Genomic DNA, 15,512 nt, shown 5'->3' on the forward strand with positions numbered 1-15,512 from the left:
ACATGCATACTCACCATGCCTCCTTCCTGCTGACAACTGGGGACCTAAGTCACAACCTGCAGACTGGCACAGAGAAATGTCTGACTCTTCAGTTGAGTTCAACAAATGCTTATTAAGCACCTCCTAAGTACCAGGCACTGTTGATACAAAGGTAAACAAATTTCACATTGTTCCTTCCCTAGCAAAGCTGACAAAGGGAAAGATGTGTGAACATACCATTATAATGTAACATAATAAAATGATGAAAAATACAAGACAGAATAAAAAATACATGAGGTTAGAGACAGCTTTGAGATATTGCCTGAGCACATTCCTAAGTGAAAAATGGGAGTTTTGCAGGCAAGCAGAAGCAGGGAAAAGGAACTGAGGCAATAGGAACACTATGTGCAGAAGTGCCAAAATAGAGTCCAGAGGTGATATTCCAGAATCACAGGAATTTGAACTATGGAATAGAACATGCCAGGCAAGGAATGGCAGCTGAGGATGGCAATTCAGGCATGGGCAAGATGAGGGGCCTCACCTGCCTCTTTAAAGAACTAGTGCTTTATTCTGAAAACAATAAGCAGCCAGTTATGCTTACAAAGATCAAGAAGAAATATGAAAGATGGCCTAGTGGGGCAAGAAACTGGAAGACTGGTAGATAAATTTTAAAATAGGAAGTCCAGGCACAGTGGCTCTTGCCTATAATCCCAGCACTTTGGGTGGCTGAGGCAGGCAGATTGCTTGAGCCCAGGAGTCCAAGACCAGCCTAAGCAACATGGTGAAACCCATCTCTACAAAAAAATACAAAAATTAGCCAAAGATAGTGGCACATGCCTGTAGTCCCAGCTACCTGGGAGGCTGAAATGGGAGGATCGCTTGAGCCTGGGAGGTGGGGTTTGCAGTAAGCAGAGACCATGCCATTGCATTCCAGCCTGGACAACAGAGTGAGATCCTGTCTCAAAAAAAAATTAAAATTAAAAATAAAATAGTCTAGAAAATAAACTACGGAGTAGGGGACTGGACTACAATAACTGCAGCAGAGATGGCTTCCAGAGATAGGAGATAACTTCAACAAGACATAGTGGTTGAATGGATATGAAGATCGAATAAGAGGGAAAACTGAGGGTGAGGGCAATGCCTAGGTTTGGGGCCAGGCTGGAGTGACTAGGCTCATCATGGGCCAGCAACTGAGAGAAAATTGGGAGCACGTAAGTGCAAGTGTGAGAATATGGGGTCAGGGTAGTGGAAAGAACGGTAATTTACCTTTCTGTTTCCCCAGAAGGTAAAAACATGCCATGTTTTCTCAGCCTGAGAAAAATTCAGGATCAAGTCTGTTCCACTAGAGAAAATCTTTCCCACAAGAACTTATAGATATCATGTTTTTTTTGCTTGTTTGTTTGTTTTGAGAAAAAGTCTCACTCTGTCTCCCAGGCTGGAGTGCACAGGCACAATCTCGGCTGACTGCAGCCTCCACCTCCTGGGTTCAAGTGATCCTTGTGCCTCAGCCTCCTGAGATATCTTTAAAGTTTTCTTGTTTCTTTCTTAAGAAAACTCTCCCTAATCTCCACTCATAATTCTCAAGATGGTGTACAAATATTGCTATAAATAACTATTCATCAGGAAGTTCCAAGAAAGGTTCTGTTGGGCAATGGTTGATATAATTCATGAAATAAATATTTACCAAACGTGTATTATGTGCCAGTAATTATGCAGTTTTTATCTAGGAGGTATAAATACATTTTTGCTTTTGGTAAAATAATATTTTCACAAACATATTTAGAAAACTTTTACAGCATTATTTTTACCCATAATGTATTAATTTTCTCAATTATGACTTCACTGGTGGTAGGTTTTAAGAATATAATCTTCATAGAAAGTGAAAAAGATATATATTTATACCATATTCCCATTAATGGTAATTCATGGCCCAAACCTATCCCTACAAGGCAACTGCTCTAGAAAAAAAAAAAAAAAAGATGAGTTCCAAATAACAAAGTATTCCAGAATCAACTTAATTTAGTGTTTTTAATAGCCATACTTTAAAAATGCTATAAGCTTCACAGCTTAGAAATTATTTTAAATACAAATCAAAGGCTATCCTCAATCTTCTGGAGCTCAATTTCTGGGTAGCAGTTAAGAACATGAAAGGAATTTGGGAAATAAAGGGAAAACTATGTCATTTCTGTCAAAAGAATAAAATACTGTCAAAGTCAGTAGCAAAATATGCTATCCTGATTTTCAGGGATTTGAAAAAGATTCTTTTAGAAGTCTTTCCAAAGTCATTCCATGACAAATGTCAATACTTTAAGTGGCCCCAATGTCCAACCAACTGAAAATTCTTTCTTCTTTCATCACTAATGCTTTCTCCTAAAGACCAACAAACTAAGTATCATTTTGTTAGGACACTGTTAGTCCTAGTGGGTCTCTCTCCTCTGGTCTCTATACACCAACAGACTAGGCAAACTTCCAATAGACAGGTGTACACCTTAGTACAGGCAGGGTTATGTAGGTGACTTGCTCAGTCACATGCAGACTTCCTGTTCTGAGTCTTATCACTCTAGCAGACCATTTCTTTCCTAGGTAACCATTATTCCTCTGAGATAGATATTGAGTCTTCCTGGTTCTCTGAACAGGTATGACTGCCTTCCCATAAACCAACATCATGAATTCTAACTTGGTCTCCCGTTTCATTCTTAGCTCTGAGTCACCTCAAAGCTTGGAAGAATCAGGAAAGACCTTCACCCTGATAATGAAAGAAAGCCTTCTTTACTGGCAGATCTATAGAGGTCAGCCCAGTTGTTGCTTTATATCTCCTTATTTTTTTAATGAATGGGTATGGATTTTTTTTTTTTTTTTGGCTCTTATTTCTGTCTCCTTTTCACAGGACGACTTCCACAGGTTGGGAGCCTCCCCCATGGTAGCATGGTCAGGGCTGCCTCAAATCTGGAGGCTACTTAGACTTAGCACTACATCGGAACTGTGCCACTTCACACTGACAGGCAGTGGTTTAAGACAAACATCTCAATCTGCCAGCCAACGAAAATGGGTGACAAGTCAGAAGATGGGACAGGGTGTAGTAAAGTGAACAGAAGTGCTAACTTAACAAATGCCTCCTCAAGCTGTAAGAGTCACACGGGGAGACAGTGGCAATGTGTAGGCTTTATCTGAAAAGCAGGAATTTCTTTCTACCCTGTATTCCCAGATGCCCACCTCAGGTAGGCTCTGCATTCCCTAAGCTCCCACCTCCATTTCTGGAAACATTCCTCTCAGAGTACAGTAGCCAAGGCTCCTTCATCCTTCCCTCCAGGAACTCTACCTGCCCCTCTACTCCCAGTCAGATTCGTAGTCATCCTCGCTAGAGAAACTGTCATAACCTAAATGGCAGCATTAGTCACCACTGTGAAGTTTCTGATGTCTGAAAAGGACTGAACTATGTCTGAAGAACTTTCCACACTCAATGCACTCATAAGGCTTCTCACCAGTGTGAATTCTGTAATGTTCACTAAGGTGTGCATACTTGCGGAAGGTTTTCTCACACTCACTACATTTATAGAGCTTCTCACCAGTGTGAGTTCTATGATGTTCAGTAAGAGATGAGCTATGAGCAAAGGCTTTCCCACATTCTTTACATTTATAGGGCTTCTCTCCAGTATGAATTCTCATATGCTGAGTGAGGCAGGTGTTCTGATTAAAGCCCTTTCCACATTCATTGCATTTATAGGGTTTTTCTCCAGTGTGACTTCTCTGATGCCGAATAAGGCAAATGCTCTGAATGAAGGCTTTACCACATTCACTGCATTTGTAGGGTCTCTCCCCTGTGTGTATTCTCTGATGTTTAGTGAGTGGGGTGCTCTGAGTAAACGCTTTGCCACATTCCTTACACTTATATGGTTTTTCTCCAGTATGAATTCGCTGGTGTTTAATAAGAGACGGGCTCTGACAAAAGGCTTTGCCACATTCTTTACATTTGTAGGGTTTCTCTCCAGTATGAATTCTCTGATGCTGAGAGAGGTTTGCCTTTGTTTGGAAAGTTTTCCCACATTCATCACATTTATGGGGTTTTTCCCCAGTGTGAATTCTCTGATGTTGTGTAAGATTTGAGTGTTTTCGAAAAGAAGAGCCACATTCACTGCATATGTAAGGCTTCTCACCAGTGTGAATTCTCTGATGATGAATAAGGTGTGTATTCTGATTGAATGCCTTCCCACATCTATTACATTTATAAGGTTTCTCTCCAGTGTGAATTCTCTGGTGTTCAATGAGATGTGAGTGATTGCGGAAGGAATTCCCACATTCATTGCATTTATAAGGTTTCTCTCCAGTGTGAATTCTTTGATGCTGAGTAAGAAACGATCGACATCGAAATGTTTTCCCACACTGCTCACATCCATATGGTTTCAATCCAGTGTGAATTCTTTGATGTTGAACAAGGAATGAACTACGACTAAAGGCTTTCCCACATTCCTCACATGCGTAGGGTCTCTCTCCAGTATGAGTTCTCTGATGTTGGGTAAGGGATGAGCTCTGAGTAAAGGTTTTTCCACATTCATTACACTTCCAAGATTTTTTCTGTGTGCAGAGAGTTGGACATTTACTTTGGTCTGAAATATCATTGGTTTGTATATTACTTGTTTCCCACTGATGCAGACTCTCTTCTGTAGAAACCCTGAGACGTGTAACAAGGCTTGAGGTCAAAAGCAAGCTTTTCTCAAAATTATATCCTTGACTAATAATTTCAGGGGGTGCTTCTTTGTGGATGAAAGTTATTCCCCCAAAACCACCTTCCTGGAAAAGGCATGATTCAGCAATCTCCCTAGGAGAGTTTTCCTTCATGCCCTCACATGCATATTTTTCTTCAAATGTAGAATCTTGGTATTCATCCTCTTGGAACCTCTTTCCTGCTATCCCTGATGAGTCAATTTTACAGACATCCTGCTCTGGAGCAGGCTTGTTCTTGTTTACCCAGCCTGAAAGAAAACAGCAGAATGAATATCTCCTGTACAGGGCAGAGTGAAGACCCCTGAAACTGTAAGACCTTAACTTTTGGCAGACCTCAGTAATGGCCTATGACGAAGGGCCAGTAACAGCAAGTGTGGCAAGTAAGTTAGAGTTGCAACTGGTGGAAGAGATATGCATTAGGGTAATGTTATCACCATTAACGAGGAACTCCCACGGGAGTAAGTAGCTACAGACACCCAAGGAGCAAGAGAATGAGACAATGGAGATAAATGAAAAACAACAACCAACACACAGGCTGAGACTAGGCAAGACAGGAAACATGAATGGTTTGTATCCAGAGTGAAGAGTGGGAGAATGTAAACAGGAAAATGCTAGAAATGAGAATGATAAAATTAGTACTGGGGAAAAGTTGGCCCCGGATATGTTCACCCACCCCTGTCCCCAACATCCCTATAAGAGACAGTTATTTTATCTCCTGAGCCTCATCCAGCTTCTCCTCTAAAATTTCCAAAGGCTTCCTGTTGGCTGGCTATTTCTCCCACTGCTTGTCCCTTGCACACTCACCCGGACAAGTCTCTCTTCTAATGTCTCTCTCTTCAGCTCCTTGCATATTCAACATCCACAGATCGTCTCTTCGCTTTGATTGGAAAACACTTCAGGTCTGGAAAACTGGGAGCCCTGCTCATGGGGAAAAAATGTGCAGGGAGGGAGGGAATATTACTGTCCCAGTAAACAGAACAAAAACAAAGATCTGTTGCCTAGGGACACTATCTAATAACACACACAATAACTCTCAGGATAACAATGTGGAAGCATCCACAAAAATCAGCATTGGCTTGTAGCCTCCTAGGTTCACACCCCATTTGTTAGCTGTTCAAGAAGTGGTAACATCAGACTAACATACTATCAAATATTTAAGCACTTGATAAGTAAATCAGAATGTTATTCATTACCTTTTTATAATGATAAAGATTAAATGAATAGGAATATGCACATCAATTAGTACACTCTGGCCATCATACAATAATCTATATGAAAAGGCAGTTAATATAGTTAAAAGTTGTATAGCAAAATGTCCTCATAGCAAAGCTTGTGCAGTAAGTCTGATTTACCCACTTCTACCAGATGCCAAAGAGCTGAGATAGTGTTAGGGAATGCTATCTACTTGATACAAACTAGAGACACACTGATTGTCCCTTCTTCAAGATGTCATATCAATTAAACAGTTTTTCTTCAGGTATAGCTCAGTGTCAGAGGACAGGCTGCAGTTAAAAAGAAACAGAAATAAATTTAACTGTGAAATAAGTTTTGACTTACAAAGAAGTTGCAGAAATACCAGTTTCTGTAAATGCTGCTTTTTAAAAATGTCAATACCAAAACTGTTCATTCAAAAATCTCTCTCCATTTAACCTTGAAGTGAGAAGCAGAACTGGCAGCATTATTCAAGGAAAAAGGGAAGATCCAGATATGATTTTACCAGAGTCAAGAACTTGGAAGACATGAAGGAATAAAATAAGTCTGCTCAAGTACATAAAAAGCTTGGTCTTGTGGACTTCTCAGTGAAGTCTGTGCTTCTCTGCATTGAGTTTTAAAGGTTTAAGAAGATCCTTGGCCGGGAGCAGTGGCTTACGCCTGTAATCCCAGCACTTTGGGAGGCCGAGGCAGGCAGATCACCTGAGGTCAGGAGTTTGAGACCAGCCTGGCCAACATGGCAAAACCCTGTCTCTATAAGAATACAAAAATTAGGTGGGCATGATGGCAGGTGCCTGTAATCCCAGCTACTCAGGAGAATGAAGCGGGAGAATCACTTGAACCCAGGAAGCAGACACTGCAGTAAGCCGAGATTGCGCCATCGCACTCCAGCCTGGGCAACAGAGCAAGACTCCATCTCAAAAAAAAAAAAAAAAAAAAAAAAAAAAAAAGATGATCCTACCTGGTTTTCCTGATTCTCATTCACGGGAAGAACATAAAGGGACCAGTAAGCTACTATACAATCCTACAGAGACTCAGAGACTCATGCAAGCAGAGTGGCATTTGGGTGACTAATCAGTGCTAGACGCTGGAAAAAGCAGCCAGACCCTATCTGGCTCCAACTTGTGTCATAGCTGGACAAAGACATTAAATGAATCATTTCAAATATGGGAGTTACAAAACTGCAAGTATGGGGTGCTAAAGAATGTAAAGCAGAGGGGACCTAATATAGTCTGGGTCCCCTTTAGACGTGTGAAAGGGAAAAGAGAGACAAAATGAACATACAAAAGGAATCAAGCTCAGTACTTTGGAGGAATAAAGAAGACATAGTAATGCCCAAGTATTAAACACCAGAAATGAGACATAAAGCCTGAGGCAAGCCAGTTCAAACAGAACCCTAAAAAACATTTTAATGACTTTACCCTAAAGTGAAGAGAAAGCCACAATAAGGATTTGAAAAAGTTTGATAGAATACATGACATGGTTAGATCCACTGTTTTAAGGAAACACATTCCTCTGTCTACAGCAACAGATAATATGCATAGTGGTGGGGAGTGGGAGGGCAAGGTGAAGGCTTGAAGATCCCTTGTGAGGCTATTTCAGTAGTCCAGTATGGGGACTGGATTAAGAGAAAGGATCAACCAGAATGAATGAATATTGGTGGGAGGGGTGAGAGATGGAGATGTCAAGGATAATTAGCCAGTTTTGGGTGATGACAGTGACCTTTAATGACAGTGGTTACACTGGTCTGGAAAGGAGTAAGTTATCTTTAGTCTCAAATATCTAAACAGAAAGTAGAACAGGGCATACATAGCTGAAAGAGAGGAGAGAGGTGTGGCCTGAAGAGTTTTAGACATAAAAAAAGTACTTGAAATCACAGGAGTAACAGATAAAATCCTTAAAGCAATGTGGCTAGGAAAACTCCAACAGTGAGTCTAAACACTTAAAAGATCTCTAATCCCAGCAAGGTGAGGTAGCTCACACTTGTAATCCTAGCACTTTAGGAGGCCAAGGTGGGAAGATCACTTTAGGCCAGAAGTTTGAGACCAGCCTAGGCAACATAGAAAACTTCATCTCTACAAAAAACACAAAAATTAGTAGGGTGTAGTGGTGTGTACCTACAGTCATAGCTACTAAGGCGGGAGGATCACTTGAGCCCAGGAGTTTGAGGCTGCAGTGAGCTATTAATATGATTGCCTTGGCCAGGTGTGGTGGCTCACACCTGTAATCCCAGCACTTTGGGAGGCTGAGGCAGGTGGATTACCTGAAGTCGGAAGTTCGAGACCAGCCTGACCAACATGGAGAAACCCTGTCTCTACTAAAAATACAAAATTAGCCAGGCATGGTGGCACATGCCTGTAATCCCAGCTACTCGGGAGGCTGAGGTGGAAGAATCCCTTGTACCTGGGAGGTGGAGGTTGTGGTGAGGATGGATTGTGTCATTGCACTCCAGCCTGGGCGACAAGAGCAAAACTGTGTCTCAAAAAAAAAAAAAAGATTGCATCACTTCACTCCAGCCTGGGCAACAAAACAAGATCCCGTCTCAAAAATAATTAAATAAAATATCTCTAATCCTCTAAGAGATGTAAATAAAAATAATTTAATATATGATAAAAGCAGCATTTCTAATCACAAAAAGATAGATAATTCATAAATCAAGTTGGCACCATTGCTAACTACCTGGAAAAAAAAGTGCGATTACTATATCACGCCACACACCAAAATAAACCCAAACCAATTAAAGGGTTAAATATAAAAAATAAAACCACAAAATAAAATATGACCAATAATTCGTTCTAGGGTTAGCACTTTCAAGCATGATGCAAAATGGATAGGACAAAAATTGATAAATCTGACCACATAAAAACAATACTCTGTATATCCAAAATACAAAGAAAATGAAGACAAGCTTTAAAAAAGTATTTTTCAGTTATATATCAAGGGATAGACAGACCTAATAAAGGCTTCTTACAAATGAGTAAGAAAAAAAGATGAACTGAGAGAAAAATGGAAAATACAAAAAATACACCAAGAATTACAAAAGGCCAATAAACATATCAAAACAGTGTTCCATCTTTATGGTAAACAAGGAAATGGAAACTGAAAGAATGAAGAATCAATTTTTATATCAAACTGGAAAATCTATTTTTAATGCTACACTCAAGATTCACAAAGGTGCAGGGAGTTTCTCACACACCAGTGTGAATGTAAGTTGGTACCATCTTTCTGGAGCTAATCTGGCAACATACATCAGGTGTGAAAGTTGTAGCTTCAGTTATAGTTAGGATGTTGTGATCAACATTTTGTGGATACAGGAATTCAGAACAGAATGCTCATTTTGTATATACACGACTTGTAGTGTACCTCAGAGTCATCAGTATGCCAAAAAAATGACTATATTCGGCTGGGCGCAGTGGCTTACACCTGTAATCCCAGCACTTTGGGAGGATCCACCCACCAAGGTGGGTGGATCACCTGAGGCCAGGAGTTCAAGACCAGCCTGCCCAACATGGTGAAACCACGTCGCTACTAAAAAATACAAAAAAATTAGCCAGACACAGTGGCAGTCACCTGTAATCTCAGCTACTCAGGAGGCTGAGGCAGGAGAATTGCTTGAACCCGGGGGACAGAGGCTACAGTGAGCCGAGATCACGCCACTGCACTCTAGCTTGGGTGACAAGAGTGAAACTCTATCTCAAAAAAAAAGACTATATTCTTTGACCTAGTAATTCTACTAACAGAATTTTCTCAGAAAGAAGTAACTTTCCAGAGAGAAGAGAAACAGAATTTTTCTGTTACTTGTAAAAATATCCCCTGAAATGTACATGGAAATAAAAGTTTTTCTACTGGTGGACACTGAGGATTAGCAAATTATGGTACTTCTAGTTGGTGAAAATTATTTAGACATAAAGATAATTAAAAATGAAAATATGTGTTTATTGGGAAAAAATATTTATGTCACATGTTGAAACAACTCAGTATAGTAAAATTTCAAGTATTAATATAATGTAAAATATATGTTTGTTAAAATATACATGTGTCATGCTTGTGGTTCCAGCTACTCAAGAGGCTGAGGTGGAAGGATCACTTGAACCTGGAAGGTAGAGGTTGCAGTGAGCTGTGATAGCACCATTGCACTCCAACTTGGGTGACAGAGTGAGACCCCTCTCAAAAATTAAAAATTAAAAATACATCTGAATATGATCAAGAAGGAAAAATAATCATCACTGTGGTAAAATAATGAATTGTGAATAATTTTCCCAAATGTCCTCTATTATCTATATTTTGCTCTACTTAAAAAAAAAAAACTAACAAATCTATAAGAATATATAACAAATTATTTATTGTGATCATTTCTGAAGAATAAAATTATGGTAAACTTTTGCCTTAAGGCCTATCTTTTTATAATGTTTGAAAATTTTCCCATAGGAATAACTAACTTCTGTAATCAAAGAAAAAGTGAAAAAGCATAATCAGAGATGGCACAGAGATTTATGTACAAAGATCACACTATTACTACAATTGTTAAATAAACAGGCAAATAAACATTGATAGACTAGCAAAGATAGATTATGAAAGTATCAAAAATCATAATTTCAAATATTCAAGAGAAAATATAATATGTTAAAACAGGAAGATACAAAACACTAAAACAAAAACAAGAAATATGCACACATATACTGGGATTAAGTAAGCACTCAATAAACAGAAACTATTGTTAATAAACAGATAAAACACACACATTTAAAAAAGACATAAAGAAAACCCACCAAAATATTAACACACTTATCTCTAGGTCAGTTAATGGGTCACTTTAGTTTGTCCGTTATACTCTTCTATATGTTTTTACTTTTCCTTCAATAAACATATATTACTTTTATAGTTAGAAAAAGTTACTTTTTAAAAACCCAGAAATAAAAACAAAAACAAAATGCCAGATCCAATGGCTATGGTATTGGCCTCCCATTCACAAGATGATAGTAGACTGGACTGGGAGTCAGGAAAGTTTGCTATGCCAATAGCACATGTGAGTGGGCCTACATGACAGGCTATTTATCTGAAAAGGGTGACAAATTAGACAATATTTATGGGTCATTCCAGCTCTGATAATCCGTGAATCCTTGATGAGTTAATTCACATAAAGCATTCAAAAAGATATCTACTCGATGGCAGGCACTCAACAGGGGTTAGATGCTATTATGGTTGATACTAAAACCTATGGAGAAGGAAAGACATCTTGGTAATGACCACATCCTTCCAATCATGGGTCATCTGAGCTGTCAGCAGCTTGTCAATGTCAAGGGTCAGCAAACATTTTCTGTAACAGGCCAGAAAGCAAATTTTTTTAGGTTTAATGGGTTAAATGGGAAATATAGTCTCTGTCTCAACTATTCAACTTTGCCTTTGTAGTCTGAAAACAGAAATAGACAATATGTACTGAATGAGCTTGCCTGTGTTTTAATAAAACAGTTTTACCAAAAAAAGTGGCAGACCAAATTTGGTCCGTATTTGCTGACTCCTAGGTCTATAAGTTGCCCAGAAAATAATATACAGGTGCTTCTACAAATGCCTATTGTGGAATAATCTGGCTGTTAGTGATTTTAAGATGCTAAAAAGATGCCTCTGCAGATCTGGGGAAAGCTGAGTATTATGAAAGGTAAAAGGAAACAGGCTCTTAATAGCCCTATCCTGCTAACCTACTAGAGAGCTGGCTTCCTCCCTCTACCTTGTAAGCTTTTTCCCAGATGCCACCTCCTTACCCCTCAATAATTAGCTAAAGGAATCTAGGCAAGCTAGATGAAGTTTTTCAAGAATTTTTAACAATCCCTCCAATGAGACCACATTGAAATGTACTCCCCTCTGCAGCCCTTCTTGGTCTGCATTTTGGCACCAAACAGTGCACTCACCCAAGCTGTGGCAGTACATTATGCAGCCTTGGGTCACTTAGCAATGTGATCTAGGACAAGTTTTCTATTCTCTCTGTACCTCAGTTCCCTCACTTAAAAACTACACATAGGCCTGGCACGGTGTTTCACACCTATAATCCCAGCACTTTGGGAGGCCAAGGCGGGCGGATCACCTGAGGTTGGGAGTTCGCGACCAGCCTGACCAACACGGTGAAACCCCGTCTCTACTAAAAATACAAAATTAGCTGGGAGTGGTGGCGCATGCCTGTAATCCCAGCTACTCGGGAGGCTGAGGCAGGAGAATCGCTTGAACCCAGGAGGCAGAGGTTGTGGTGAGCCGAGATCACGCCGTTGCACTCCAGCCTGAGCAACAAGAGTGAAACCCCCTCTCAAAAAAAAAAAAAAAAAAAAAAACCAAAAACCAAAAAACAAAACCCTACACACAATACGCTGTTGTGAAGATTAAGTCAATTAGCACAAATGCTTCAAATAGTGCCTGGTATACAGTAAGTGCTACATATTTAAAATATTACCACCAAAATCTGCTTCTGCACTTATCGTCCTACATAAGACTGGAAGCATCTTTACATTCAGCAGTCTCCGACGTCACTCTTTTGTAGCCTAGCCACTAAATTCGGGGTAATGTTTGGCATGTAATGGATAGTAACCCTTCATTGGGAGGCATTAAGGTTTGCATACATGCTATCACATACAAGCTGTCAACTGAGCTTTCTGAAGAAGCAAGGAACAGACTTTTAGACAGTACTTTAGAGATTTCTGTATCCTCCAGAATTGTAACTCAGGTCTCAAGACTCCCAACGAGTGCGCTTTACACTATTTGCCGTCTCCTATAAAAACAGGCTCTAAACAAGTTTCGGAGCTACAGGATCAGCCAGGGGAAGAAACTGGTATCGGAATCGAGAATTCTGATCCCCAGGACCTCGTTTCCTGACATGGGTCCTAGGTCTGTCTTGATCATCTATCCATCATTCACTCACTCAATGTCATTCATTCACTCCGCCATTTTCCTAGGCATCTCCTCTGTGCCGGGCACCGTGCTGGGCCTTGGGGTCTGCAGTGCTGAGGCTGCAGGCTGGGCGGGCCGAGCCGCTAGGAGTGCCCTAGGTCCAGGCAGCACGCGTAGGCAGCAACTTGGGGAGGACTGAGGCCGGGGCTGACTTCCCAGATGACCCTCCAGCCCGTCGCCCCAGCCGTGGCTCGCCGGGGTCCGCTCTTTTCCCTTCCCTGGGTCCCAACTCGCTCACTGTGAGATCCAGGGACTCTCCGCGGAGCGGCGCAGGCGCTCCCAAAGATGGACCGGAGCCAGCACACCGGCCTTAACTTCTGAAACCGGAAGAGTGGTGGCGCGGCCGGTAGTGCGTCAGCAGCGGACTCGCGCATCCTTTCTCTGATTCTCTAGGAAGCAGGAGGAACATCTCTATGGGACCCTAGAAGAAGGCGTTCCCTCCAAGCCCAGCCTGTAACTCCAGCTTTGTTTCCCGCCAAGCCCAGCCTGTAACTCCAGCCTTGTTTCCCATTAAACCCAGTCGCGTTCCTGATATCCCATTAACAACTATCTTGGCCTGAAACACAGTGGCTACCTCAACCCTCAGGAAAACCGTAGAGGGAGACGTTGGGGATGGAAAGGATGCTGGGTAGGAGCCAGAATGGGCCATCTCAACAAGAAACTAGTATATTCTATCTGCTTAAAATAGTCTCTATTAAGAACCTTGAGTGATCCCCTGTTATGTTAGAATAAAGGACAAACTCCCAATCTAGGCCCACACAAACTGACCTCAATATCAACATCTCTTATTTGGCTATCATATACATTCTGCTCTAAAGTTACTGAATTCCCATTGGCCCCCTGAAATCCCTTGCCTGTTCCTGACTCTAGATCTTTTTCCCAGGATTCTCCCTTTGGAATACTCTCCCTTCCTTCTACCTGCTCTCCCTAACCTCAGCTATCTAATTTATCCTGGTTCTTCAAATCCCAGTGCCAATTCTCACTTGACCACCTAGACTGTTGCCGTTATGGGTCTTTACACTCACATATCACTATTAGTTATTCTAGCTCTAGCTAACCTTCTATTCAGTGCCTCCCTAAATGCATACACTTGTACTTCTTTCGTAGGTATTGTTAGGAAGATACACACAAGTAGCATCCCACCCAAGGACAACTGTGAAAGACCCAATTAGTTCATTTTTATACAACTCTACTCAGCTATATGGAGCTATTATTTATCATTATATCTCAATGTTTAGCACAATGATTGGTAGAGAAGGCATTCAATAAATACTTGTTGAATTCATTAATCAGAAACAGGTGAAATTTAGATTATTTGCATTTTTGATAAATTGAAAAATGAGGATGCCATATTTTAAATCCTGAAGGCAAGCTTTCTGCACATCTGAAAGGATGTACCACCTAGCTGGCATATTCCCATTTCTTTGGCTCACTCTATCCAATTGTTATCTCCCTTGGTAGAATGTAAGCTGTATGAAGGCAGGGGCCTTTTCTGTTTTGTTCATACTATATCCCTAGCACCTAGAGCATGGCTGACATACTAGGCATTCAATCAATATTTGATGAATGACTAGGTCACCATCAACTTCCAACAAGTTACAGGAAATAGTTACTCCACATAGATGTATATTGCTTGTTTGAGAGCTAAAACTGCTGGAAAACTGTCTTTCTTCCCCCAGATTACCTAAAGTGTACATTCCAGAGATGAATGTTGCTTCCCTGTGAGAAATAGAAACTCTTTCTAAATCATATTTACCTGACGCCCCCAAAAAAGAGATTATATGAAGGTATTTTCCATTCTGGGCAGGGGGGGGGACGGGTTAAGAGGAGAGGGGAGGGGAAACGGGTGCAGAGGGGGAGGCAGCAGGGAAGGTGGTAGGGGCCTGGTGCGGGCATCCGGTGGAGCTGGGGTCCCCAGGCTCCGTCCGGAGGAAGCGAGGCTGCGCTCACTGGGCAGTCGGAGGGGACGGGACACACCAGAGGGTGGGTGGACTCGCCCTGTCGGTGACTGTGCCGTCCAGGCCCGTCCTGCCTGGCCTTAGGTGTCCTGGATGAGGCCGCCCCGTGCGCCCCCGATGATTTTATAATCAATGGATAAAATGGGAAAAATGTGGAATAACTTCAAATACAGGTGTCAGAATCTCTTCGGTCATGAGGGAGGAAGCTGTAGTGAAAATGTTAACATGAACTCCGACAAATGTCTGTCTGTCAAAGAGAAAAACATCAGCATAGGAGACTCAACTCCTCAGCAACAAAGCAGTCCCTTAAGATGTTGCCTTACAACTGGGATTAAGCCCTTCAAATAATTCTTCAAAGAGAAATCAAAATTGTGCCACCGAAATTCCTCAAATTGTTGAAATAAGCATCGAAAAGGATAATGATTCTTGTGTTACCACAGGAACAAGACTTGCACGAAGAGATTCCTACTCTCGACATGCTCCATGGGGTGCGAGGAAAAAACATTCCTGTTCTACTAAGACCTAGACTTCATTGGATACTGATCAAAAGTTTGGTAGAACTCGAAGTGGACTTCAAAGGAGAGAGAGGCGCTATGGTGTAAGTTCTGTACACGACATGGACAGTGTGTCCAGCAGAACTGTAGGAAGTCGCTGTCTGAGAAAGAGGTTGCAGGATACTGTGGGCTAGTGTTTTCCCATGAGAACTTA

At 41.2% G+C, this 15,512-nt stretch overlaps 1 protein-coding gene across 3 annotated transcripts; it reads right to left on the reverse strand.

The window, feature by feature from the left end:
• Positions 1 to 1,827: 1,827 nt before the first annotated feature.
• Positions 1,828 to 13,172, reverse strand: ZNF502 (zinc finger protein 502). Of its 3 annotated transcripts, none has more exons than XM_058443006.1 (3): positions 13,085 to 13,172; positions 5,506 to 5,619; positions 1,828 to 4,949 (listed from the first exon to the last, which is right to left on the reverse strand). In XM_058443006.1, the coding sequence occupies exons 2-3, from the start codon at positions 5,558 to 5,560 to the stop codon at positions 3,370 to 3,372; spliced, it is 1,635 nt and encodes a 544-aa protein (XP_058298989.1). In that variant the 5' UTR covers positions 5,561 to 5,619; positions 13,085 to 13,172; the 3' UTR covers positions 1,828 to 3,369. The 3 variants fall into 3 exon arrangements, with proteins under 3 accessions (XP_058298989.1, XP_058298990.1, XP_032017744.1); XM_058443007.1 differs by having other exon boundaries at positions 12,818 to 13,150; XM_032161853.2 differs by lacking the exon at positions 13,085 to 13,172 and having other exon boundaries at positions 5,506 to 6,821.
• Positions 13,173 to 15,512: the final 2,340 nt, after the last annotated feature.

The sequence above is a fragment of the Hylobates moloch genome, unplaced genomic scaffold (assembly GCF_009828535.3).
Source record: "Hylobates moloch isolate HMO894 unplaced genomic scaffold, HMol_V3 SCAFFOLD_8, whole genome shotgun sequence".
In the NCBI taxonomy this organism is placed as follows: Eukaryota; Metazoa; Chordata; class Mammalia; order Primates; family Hylobatidae; genus Hylobates; species Hylobates moloch.

Coding starts and splice junctions, on each gene's coding strand:
- ZNF502 (XM_058443006.1), bottom strand. CDS start 5,560: ATGTTGAATATGCAAGGAGCTGAAGAGAGAGACATTAGAAGAGAGACT. Junction 4,950..5,505: donor TAGAAGAGAGACTTGTCCGG/GTGAGTGTGCAA, acceptor GTTTTCTTTCAG/GCTGGGTAAACAAGAACAAG.